The sequence below is a fragment of the Salvelinus fontinalis genome, unplaced genomic scaffold, assembly GCF_029448725.1.
Source record: "Salvelinus fontinalis isolate EN_2023a unplaced genomic scaffold, ASM2944872v1 scaffold_0675, whole genome shotgun sequence".
In the NCBI taxonomy this organism is placed as follows: Eukaryota; Metazoa; Chordata; class Actinopteri; order Salmoniformes; family Salmonidae; genus Salvelinus; species Salvelinus fontinalis.
Window position 1 is genome coordinate 93,725 of NW_026600884.1, and position 11,448 is coordinate 105,172.

The window sequence follows — 11,448 nt, forward strand, 5'->3', positions numbered from 1 at the left end:
CAGTATTGATGTGTTTAACTACTAATGTGTATTTGTTCACATATTACCTTGGTGAAATACAATTATTATTGCGGACATCTTCATTGGTATGGACCATTGTGGGATTCTTTCCAGCTAGCTACGTTTCTTTGACGTCAGAATTTAATGCGGCTGATGCCCAACCATAGAGAATGATAGAGGCCTAGTAGTGGCCAAAATGCTTTATTAGCATGGGCAGCGCCATTGAGGGCTTCCACCACTTTACTGTAGTCTACTGGGTGGGACTTCTAACTTCATGGACATGATTCCAACAGGGTCACCAGGAGGGATCAGTCAATCGTGAAGAAGAAACTGACTACTTTAAATTGGAGATAGTCTCAATGGTGCTGCCCATGCTGTCACAGACCCTATAATTGCACAGATACAAACATTGGTCTTCTATCTATCTCTATGTGTCAAACACACTTACGGCGCCGCCGCAACCGTTTCTGGGAGGAGAATGCTTTCGATGAGAGCTGCAATTCAATCCCAGGAACGTTGCAATGCCTTGTTTCACTGATGAGGTTTGGGTATAGGCACCGTGTGAGTGTCATTGGTAATCGCAACAGAGGAGGATAAGATTCGCTAATAATAAACTTTATCGCGGGTAGAACGAAGGACATTATTTATCATCCAGTCTACTAGCTAGCTGAAGATTTCGGCTTGATGTTTACTGGAGAGAGAGTGGTAAGTCCGACCAGCCGTTGTTAGCTTGCTAGCTTGTAGCTAGGGTTAGTTATCAGTATATTTGAGGTTACGTTAGCTAAACTCACGTTAACCAACGTTCGTTCATACAATCATTTGAGGAAATTACAATTAGATCGGCGCCGCCAGCTGCGTTTATACAACGTCAAAATAGGTTGTTACCCAGTAATACCTAGCTAGTTAAGTAACTAACGTTTGCTAGCTACTGTTAGATAGCTAACGCGTTACTCGGTGAATGAACGAGGCACTAGTACGGTAACGTAGCTAACACAGGCCTATCAAGCTGTTTCTCTGTCTCATGTGATGGAAGCTTACGCGTTAACTAACTAGCCAACTGCTTTCGTGGACTAACTAACTAAAACATTAGCTAGCCAAGTATAATAATCTCTGTCAAATAGCTAGTTAACTAACTTTTAGCAACTTGAAATTGGCTAACTAGCTAGCTAAGTTAGTAAGCTAGCTACTGTACTGTATCTTGTCATGACAACCAAATCACCTGACCTGATCCCATTTAGCAATTGTGTGGTAGTTAAAATAATGTGTTAACTAAATACTTATCTATATGTAACTAGTAGTTATGTTCCCTGTATGCATGCATTAGTAGTACAGTATTGGCTTCAGTTCATAGCTACATTGTCATTGTAGCTAGCTAGGTATTTAGTAATGTGTGGTGTATGTTATGGCTACATTTTCAAGAAGGAAATACTGTAGTGTCCATTGATTTATGAATGATGGAACGTCTTTGAGGCCCGAGTGTCTTTGAATATAACCCATGTGGGGTTAATGGCTGCATTAACTAAATCCTACCAGTTGAACCTGCAAATAAGCTAACACAATTCTCCTATCAGTCATAATTCCTTGCAACTTTGAAACTCAGTGGGTCTGTAAGGCTAAACATTACAGATATTAAATCAACCCTTTTGTAAGTTAATTTGGTGTTTTACTTCATGTCTACGAGCTTCACTGCTAGACCCTTGGCTTTGTTTTTGTTGAACAACAGAAACTCAGGGGTGTAATCATTACTCCAAACAGTCTCAAAACGTTCTGTTTTGCAATGAAATCTAGCGTTTCTACTGGACAGATTCAGGTAGGGCCCTAACTGTTTGCTGAACCTTCCCAATAGAAATGGTCATTTCTGTTGCGAACAGAACGTTTGGCAACTGTTTGAAGTAATGATTACACCCCAGTACAAATCTGTGAGAATGTTCCGCAATGAAGGTTTGAGTCAGGTGGTAGGCCTTATTTCCTTCAATTCACTTAAGTGAAGTTTTGTTCTGTTGATATTCTGATGTGATTTTCTCTCATTGTTACTTAGGAAGTGGACATCATGGGCACGACATTAACATCCAACGTGTTGAAGTAAAGTGGACCCACGAGACTGCTTAAAACCCATCCCCAGCCATGGCAGGCTTCAAGCGAGGGTATGATGGCAAGATTGCAGGGCTCTATGACCTGGACAAGACGCTGGGCCGGGGCCACTTCGCCGTGGTCAAACTGGCGCGCCACGTCTTCACGGGGGAGAAGGTGGCGGTCAAGGTCATAGACAAGACCAAGTTGGACACGGTTGCCACGGGTCACCTGTTCCAGGAAGTGCGTTGTATGAAGCTGGTGCAGCACCCCAACATTGTCCGGCTCTACGAGGTCATTGACACGCAGACCAAGCTCTACTTGATCCTGGAGCTGGGCGACGGAGGAGACATGTTCGATTACATCATGAAGCACGAGGAGGGCCTCAGTGAGGAGCTGGCCAAGAAGTACTTTGCCCAGATCGTCCATGCCATCTCCTACTGCCACCGGCTGCATGTGGTGCACCGTGACCTCAAGCCGGAGAACGTGGTGTTCTTTGAGAAGCAGGGAGTGGTGAAGCTCACTGACTTTGGCTTCAGCAACAAGTTTCAGCCAGGGAAGAAGCTCACCACCAGCTGTGGCTCGCTGGCTTACTCTGCCCCAGAGATCCTGCTGGGAGATGAGTACGATGCTCCGGCCGTAGGTAAGACATCCAAGCTTGTAGGCCTGGATACATTAGACGGATGACGTTTGACGCTGTCTGCCGTAGATTGTTTTTTGATTTGAACCTTTTATTCAACTAGGCAAGTCAGTTAACAACAAATTTTTATTTACAATGACGGCCTGCAAACAGTGGGTTAACTGCCTTGTTCAGGAGTACAATGACAGATTTTTACCTTGTCAACTCAGGGATTTGATCTAGCAACCTTTTGGTTACTGGCCCAACGCTCTAACCACTAGGCTATCTGTCTCCCCAGATAGCCTATCTCTTAGAGTCATAGTTCGATTGTATTGACCTGGGCTGGCTGTAATCTTTGGCACTTAGTCTAATAGGCATGTGTTGAAAACCCTTCTCAAGGTAATGGCCTTGTATCAGCAAGCTCACAACCCTGTGTCATGGGGCCATGGTGATTCTGTGAGATTGTTGCATGGACTTGAGAGCTAAGGATTGCAGAGTCTAAAAAATTGAGTTGTATGCTGACCTTTGACATTGCCTTACCGTAGCCTAGAAAGGATTACTTATGTGTATGTATGACGGTTTAGGCTGGTTTTGAACTTGCAATTTCAGAAGTGCAAGGTTATGTTGTAGCTAGGGAAGCAAGTAACTGCTATGTGTTGCTATGATACACAAGGCCAGTTCTCCTGGTGTTGGTGCCTAGAGTGTTTCATTGCACTTAATTAACTGGCTCATTGATTTCCTGTGTGGACTGACTGACTGTAGTGCATACAGCAGCAGCACTGACTTATCCAATAACCTCCCGTGTGCCAAACCACGCATTTACATATCAAATCATTTGTAAGATGATTACTTATATTCTATGATACAATCTATTTCTTTAACATTTCACTGTCCCAGACGTTTGAAAGGAGAGTCTGCAATACTCCAATGTTATAAACACGCAAATCTCAAAATATAGGCCCTAGGCATGATAATGCCTTTCGATAAGCATTTGTGTTAGCCATTATTGCTTCCCCTATTTGACTGACTGTCATACTTGTAGGGTGTAACTGTAACCTGAGGAAACTGTGGTCACTCTATCTCTCTCACATACACACACACTGTTTCTTTGCAAAGAAGGACAGAGCATCTAATCTTACAGTAATAGGTCTGGGGCTGTGTGCAGCCTGTGTTGTGTTGTAATTGTCATGGTTGTGCGTCAGATGAAGGTCCCTAGAGAGGAGAAGAGAGAAGGCTGACTGCTGTTAATTGCAGCCCGGTTACAATCGCCGGCTCTAGGCAGAACAGTTAATCCATCCTTTGTTTGTACTGAACATCTAGTGCTGAAGCCCTGATTAAACATTTGACTATTGACATTGTGGGGTTGATTAAAATACATTTCTACATGATAGCCAGTGGAAGCCTCGCACACAATTTCTATGGTTTCCAGCATAGCCCTGCCAAATCAATATTCCATCCTGCAGCCTCTCTGTCCAGAGCTGTGTCACAGGCCCATCTCACTGCCTCTAATCCATCAATTCACCCTCTCACTGAACACACATTGAGCCAGCAGCAGTGTTGCCTGACCCTGGACTGGTGGGATGGATGAGCACTCAGAGTATAAGTGTGAGAGAGTAGAGCTTACCTATGACCCATGGCTCTGCTCCACTGTCTCGGGGCTCTGCTCCACTGTCTCGGGGCTCTGCTCCACTGTCTCGGGGCTCTTGGCTTGCGTACTGTTACGTTTTGGTGACTCTTGTCTGGGGACAATTAGTCAGAACTCCTGGGAGAGAGCCTAGCGAAAAAATAAAAATCTCTCACCTCCTCGCCCTCCATCGCCTATGATTGGTGCCGGAGGGCCAGGCAGAGTGAGCATCCTAAATGGCGTCCTATTCCCTATATTGTGCTCTACTTTTGACCAGAATCCCATAGGGCTCTATGCACAATATAGGGAACAGGTTGCTATTTGACACAGCCAGTGTGCAGCAAATGTTTTTGTAACTGCTCAGAGAACACTAAAGGTAGTATGAGGCCAGGAATGTGAATGAGCAAGAGTCATTGTACCAAAAGAGATAACTGTTGGGTATGTTATGATGAACACTTTTCTTGGAATGTGACTAATGAGAGAGAGAGACACACTACAGTCTACTGCCAGCCCTGTGGCTGTTTGTTGTCACTCTGCCATGTTTGTTCCTATGTAATGAGAGAACAGGGTGCTGGTGGTGTCAAGGAGGATTAGGTCAGTCTGCGAGAACAGGGTGGTGTATGGGCTTGGAGGTGTCAAGGAGGATTAGGTCAGTCTGACAGAACAGGGTGTTGTATGGGCTTGGAGGTGTCAAGGAGGATTAGGTCAGTCTGCGAGAACAGGGTGTTGTATGGGCTTGGAGGTGTCAAGGAAGATTAGGTCAGTCTGACAGAACAGGGTGTTGTATGGGCTTGGAGGTGTCAAGGAGGATTAGGTCAGTCTGACAGAACAGGGTGTTGTATGGGCTTGGAGGTGTCAAGGAAGCCCAGTCTGAGGATGATGCCACACCAATGCTGCATTCCAAATGGTAGGGGCTATAGTAGGGTGGGATTTGGTCCAGGCATCTGATGGAACAAGCTTACCTGACTGGTGTTGGTGACCTTGTACCACTCATGGTTAGACAATGCTCCTCAGAAATAACCTGTTGCATAAAAATGTAGAGAATGTTTTTTAAAGACATTTACTGTGACTATCAGCTGAGAGTATTTATATTCAACCTCTCTTTGAAAGGCAACGCACTGCAAATATTGTCTCCTGAAAAATCAACTAAATGTTGTGAGAATGCTTACTATGCAATGAATGTGCAGAGCCCAGTCACAGTGAAGTGGAGGAACAGGCTTGTTTAATTTGATGACTGAAGAGACAAATCGTGTGAGTGCTAATCAGAATGTTTATGGTCCCTCCCTGACGCACACTCAGCATGTTTTCAGCCTGTTCCCATTAATGCAGGTTCCACTAATGCTGTGAGGAACTTTCAGGTCTGATGTAGTCTAGCAGCTCTGCTCAGGATGATCTGGAAAGCCCAGCACTATAGAACGAGACGAGGGTGTGTCAATAGGTTCTTGACATTGAGCTTCCCAGTTACCACTGCGTCAAGTCATACAAGTGACTTACACTTCGTACAAGCTATTTTCAGGTCCGTGGGTCTGTACCCTCTTTGCTTTGACCCCTTGGATCTAAGTAGAGCCTTGATTTATGTCAGTGTCTCAGGTTCAATGGTATTTCTCACCTCCTAAAACCTTGACAGTAACCTTTCTCTCTGAGACCCCGAGCAGCAACCCCTCTCTCCATTCTGCCTGGCTGTGTGGCCAAGTTGGCAGGTTGTCCAGTACACACGTCATGGCTTAATGGATATAGACCTAGAACTGACCAGCCACCAGACCAGCCATCTATAAAGCTCTATTGGTCAGAGAGCAGCCATGCCAGAACTCAGAAAGAACAGAGCTCTTTGAGGTCTCTCTCTATGTGTCTGTGTAGTGTTACTGTTCAACGCCGGCCGGTGTGAATGTTCCCAGCTTCTCTCTCCCCGTGATCCGTTCAGCAGGCAGCTCCACTGCAGCGCTCCACTTGACAGCTCAGGTTCACATTGCCTGCCGCTGTGGATGTGACACTTCTGCTATTAATACATTTGTGGGACTTTTTCCAAAAGTTCAGCCTTTCTACTTTGGGCCCTGTCTCTACTGTACCAACCACATAGCTACTCAATTAATAGCCTCATCAAATGAAGTCCTCCACCACTTCATCTTATAGGCTACGTATTAAAAAGCAATGTATTACTACTTTGATTCATTCACGACTAGGGCTGGGAATTGCCAGGGACCTCACAGTACTGTCAAGATACTTCGGTGGCGATACGATATGTATTGCGATTCTCACGGTTCTATATGTATTGCGATTCGATACTGCATTTAATATGAATAAATATATTTATTTATAATGATTTGATATTCCAGACATATTTCTCACTATTTATCTAAGCCGAGCGCATGAGAGAAGTCATGGAAATGAAGTGCTGAAAACATGTTGGCTCACTTGAAACATATTTTTATTTTACAAATCGATAGTTGTGAGTCAAATTATTGATATAGTATCGTCCATTTTAATATTTCGATATGTAACTGGATCATTTCCCCATCACTAATCACGACTGATCTTACATCATGATTCCCAGCTCTTCCATATTTTCATACATGAATGATTATCACTAATGAAACACATTTCAGTGTATAGTGTTGGAAATGACCCTCTCTCTCGCTCTGTGTTATTAATTGAGGAAAAAGGCTTTCCTGGTGTGACCAGAAGAATACCCAGCTGACTGAGTGAACCAGTTCAACACTGTGATGGCACAGGGAGGGATGGGGGGATGCAGATGATTAACAGTAATTATTATTTTCACTGACCTGAGAGAAATGACTGAATGACTTTAGTTGCATCCCAAATGCCACTCTATTCCCTATTTAGTGCACTACTTTTGACCATGGCCCATAGGGTTCTGGTCATAAGTAGTGCACTATTCAAGAGAATAGGGTTCCATTTGGGATGCACAGGTTGAAGAATGAAGCACAGCAGCAACCATTTCCAATCGCCGCCTGTCCGTCTGCTGCCATGAATTTTTCCATCAGTGGTGAATCCCACATTTGACCTCCAGATGAACCTTCTGTTGAATCTGTGTTAAGCACTGTGTGATGTGTCATGGGCAATGTGAAATGAGCCTTACGTTGGGGGCATTCATAATGTTATAGCCTACACTGATTATGCTATTACTTCGGGGTTTTGTAGTGGGAAACAATAAATGTTTATTTAAATTTTTTTTTTTTTTACACTGTCTCACGTTAAGACATTCCTCTCAGTATCTGTAGTATTATCAGCCTGCATACCAGACTTGTTTGCTATCATTCCACTCCTTGCCACTTGCCACTCCTTGTCATATGCCAAACAAAAATGTCCAAACTAAATCATTGCCTACTCCAAGTAACTTGTGATGCATTAACTTTTGAAAACAAGTCCTGTAAAATGTAGCCTAATGGGGACCATTGACAGAAGTACACAATTTATACAGAAGTAAGTGGACACCCCTTCAAAATTGTGGATACGGCTATTTCAGCCACACCCGTTAGTGACAGATATATAAAATCGAGCACACGGCCATGCAATCTCCATAGACAAACATTTGCCGTAAAAAAGCCTTACTGAAGAGCTCAGTGACTTTCAACGTGGCATCGTCATAAGATGCCACCTTTCCAACAAGTCAGTTCGTCAAATTTATGCCCTGCAAGAGCTGCCCCGGTCAACTGTAATAGATGTTATTGTGAAGTGGAAATGTCTATGCATAACAGTTTCATGAAGTGGGTTTTCATGGCCGAACAGCCGCACACAAGCCTAATATCACCATGCGCAATGCCAAGCGTCGGCTGGAGTGGTCTAAAGCTCACCGCCGTTGGACTCTGAAGCAGTGGAAACGCGTTCTCTGGAGTGACGAATCATGCTTCACCATCTGGCAGTCCGACTGACAAATCTCGGTTTGGCGGATGCCAGGAGAACGCTACCTGCGCCAGTGCATAGGCTCCCTTGCTTCCAGGGAAGGGAATTCTAGACGATTCTGTGCTTCCAACTTTGTGGCAACAGCTTGGTGAAGACCCTTTCCTGTTTCAGCATGACGGTGCCCCCGTGCACAAAGCGAGTTTCAGACAGAAGTGGTTTGTTGAGATCGGTGTTGAAGAACTTGACTGGCCTGCACAGAGCCCTGACCTCAACCCCATTGAACACCTTTAGGATGAATTGGAACGCCAACTGCGAGCCAGGCCTAATCGCCGAACATCAGTGCCCGAACTCGGTAATGCTCCTGTGGCTGAATGGAAGCATGTCCCCGCAGCAATGTTCCAACATCTAGTGGAAAGCCTTCCCAGAAGAGTGATTCTATAGCAGCCTCCAAAGGGGGGACCAACTCCATCTTAATGCCCTCAATTTTGGAATGCGATGTTCGACGAGCAGGTGTCCGCATACTTTTGGTCATGTAGTGTCGCGTTGTTCCTAAACCAGGCTTCATCTCCATCAGGAACAGCATTGCTCCTTGCCATTGCACTAGCAGTGACCATAATATCAGGGTCAGAGCCATGTCAACAGCTCAGATTGATCTGAGATCATCTCTGTAGTTAGAAACATAAAATCAGCATTCATGCAACATTTATTTTGTTGAAATATAATCTTTGATCTCTGAGATTAATTTTCATTAAAAACTTCATAGCAAAGGAGTGCTTTTGATTTGACGGGTGCATGTGCGCAGTTCGGTGTAAGATGACCGTTAGACCCAATTACGTGCTTCTGCACATGCGCTTAGCTAGCCAACGTCACCATGACTTCGCCTACAAGTGTTATCAGGGACCACTATGGAAAGATGACTCATGAACACGATGGCGTTCTCCGGTTTGCTGTACGACCCCTGTGTGCAACTGGCAAAGCAATAGATTTCTCAGGACATACCAAAAGCAGTAGGCCTAATTCTGGTATTAGCAGCAGGCAGTGTGTTCTACTGTCCTGTAAATCACTCAAATGAATATCTATTTTAACCAAAGATTCCTACCATAACTTGATCAAAGCAAGGAAATGAGTTCTCCCACTACTTTCACTCCATTTTTGTCTACAGCCACATCTCCCTGTTGTCCCTCTGTTTACACTGCACCTTCGCCCAGGGCTAAGAGCTTCCCTGGGCTCAGGGAGATTTTAACCTGGGGCTGAGATCACACTTGCACATTCTAAAGTGGGCTAGCACCAATCTTCGCCTAGGACTATCTGGCTCTGCTCTGGAGCAGGGTTAGCACCGACTTTTCAGGGTTCACCCCAGAAACACGGTGCCAAAATAGCCAGTATGAAACGGGGTCAAGAACAACGCCTAGAATGCTCACTGTCCAATCACAAAATCTGCACTGTCACTTAATTGACATATGCCTGTAATTTGTTCTGAATATTATTTTGATAAGTAAATTCATACAATTTCATCCTTCCATTTGAGGACAAAAAACAACAAAATGCTTTCAACAGGGCAAAAACATTTGTTGCTATGCCTAATAAAAATGGTTGCTATGCAGCAGACTGGCTAACATCTCATTTAGCCAACTAAAGCTGCAAACTCTACAGCTGGAAGGGCAGAAAATGCTAAATTTATCTATTTTCAGAGCTTTTATTTACATTTTAATTGGCTTTATCCATGATGCTGATAATATTGTTGCGTGATTTTGCCTGGATCAGAAAAGTTTGTCGTTCATGCACAGCATTCTCTGTACAGTGGCAAGATACAAGTTTTGGTACAGTGCTTGGAATACAAGTGTGAATCCTTAGCCCAGGGTTAAAGCTTAGCCCAGGGTTAAGAAAGGCTTGTGTGAACACAGGCTAAGCTAGCCCAGGACCAGTCTCGTCTGGTCATAACATAGCCGGGGGCTAAGAACAATGCAGTTTGAAAAGGCCTCTTGTGAACCTGTCCAGAGAGGCTTGGATACCAAGCTAAACTCCTGGCTAGCTGCCCTCCTGCAGCAGTTTGTTAGTTCACTAATCTACCACGATATAACTCCTGATGCGCTCAACTGCACCTCAGGACCTTGTTTAGCTGAATCAGCTGTAAGTCTGTGGACTTATATGTATGCCTCTGGAGGAATCTAGTCAATGTAGCAAGCCTTACATCACCTCTCGGAATGACTATAATCAGCATGTGTCTAACTGGTACCGTTGATACAATTTATTAATAGACTAGATACAAACAGCTAATCCTGGTGACCAATGTTCTAGTGTTAATTTATTGAGGCAAGCCGATCAGAGATGTCAAGGTGGTACCCAAGCATGTGCTATGCATAGTATATATAACAACTACCAATAGACCTAAATTATTTAATCAAAGAATTACCCTGTAAAACGAGGAATGCGTTTACTCAATTTAACTAATATATAATTTATTAGTCACACAATAATTAACACTCAAACAATTGGTGTGCTTGAGATACATGGCACATTACAGAATGAGACAAAGTAAATGACTATCACCAATAAGATAAGACTTAACATGGTTATACCTGTCCACTTCAGAATAATCTCTTAGAGAATCTCTATCTGATACACACAGGAGTTTGGTAGCAAGTTCTTAAAGTATAAACATTCACTGCCCAAATTCACTGCTTATACTTGCATAACTTTATGACCTGGATTGCCTGTTTTTGTCATTTTGTTTATTTTCTTTTGCGCTCGTTAGCATATTTAGCTAGCAGCCTTTATTTAAATTTGCTATTAGTTTATGCTAGTTTTGTTAGTATTCTTATAATAGATGACCAATGGGCTTTTTTTCTGTGTTTTTAGCTCCCCTTGTGTACCAAGATGGGAATACCGTACATCCCTGGATGAGAGAAACACATGAAGGTTGTGAGGATTCTCAATACCACACTGTCTAGCGAAAACCATGTGATGTGATTTGTTAACGTAGCTAGAACAGACTGTGGCACAAAGCAGCCTCCTAAATGTTTTCAGTCAGACATTCACACTTGCCATACAGACTTCAAATATGTAGCCAATACATTTTGAATCTAATAACATTGCTTGTGAACTTTAGAGCTGTAATGTTTTGACACTTTGGTTCTTGGCAAATACAAATGCATATTAGTAGTATTCATCGCTCCTGCTTGAGTCTATACATTCTGGGTGATGCGATACGTCTTCATTGGCTTTTTCTCTGGCAAGCTCTCATTTGGCTATTGCTGATCGTTCTAAAAACTAG

General features: G+C 43.6%; 1 protein-coding gene across 1 annotated transcript; it reads left to right on the plus strand.

Moving 5' to 3' along the window:
* The first annotated feature begins 324 nt into the window (after positions 1-324).
* Positions 325-11,222, plus strand: LOC129846976 (SNF-related serine/threonine-protein kinase-like). The gene is made up of 3 exons (XM_055914795.1): positions 325-705; positions 2,039-2,713; positions 11,034-11,222. Exons 2-3 carry the CDS (start codon positions 2,125-2,127, stop codon positions 11,123-11,125), a joined length of 681 nt encoding a protein of 226 aa, XP_055770770.1. The 5' UTR covers positions 325-705; positions 2,039-2,124; the 3' UTR covers positions 11,126-11,222.
* Positions 11,223-11,448: the final 226 nt, after the last annotated feature.

Coding starts and splice junctions, on each gene's coding strand:
- LOC129846976 (XM_055914795.1), top strand. CDS start 2,125: ATGGCAGGCTTCAAGCGAGGGTATGATGGCAAGATTGCAGGGCTCTAT. Junction 2,714..11,033: donor GTACGATGCTCCGGCCGTAG/GTAAGACATCCA, acceptor CTGTGTTTTTAG/CTCCCCTTGTGTACCAAGAT.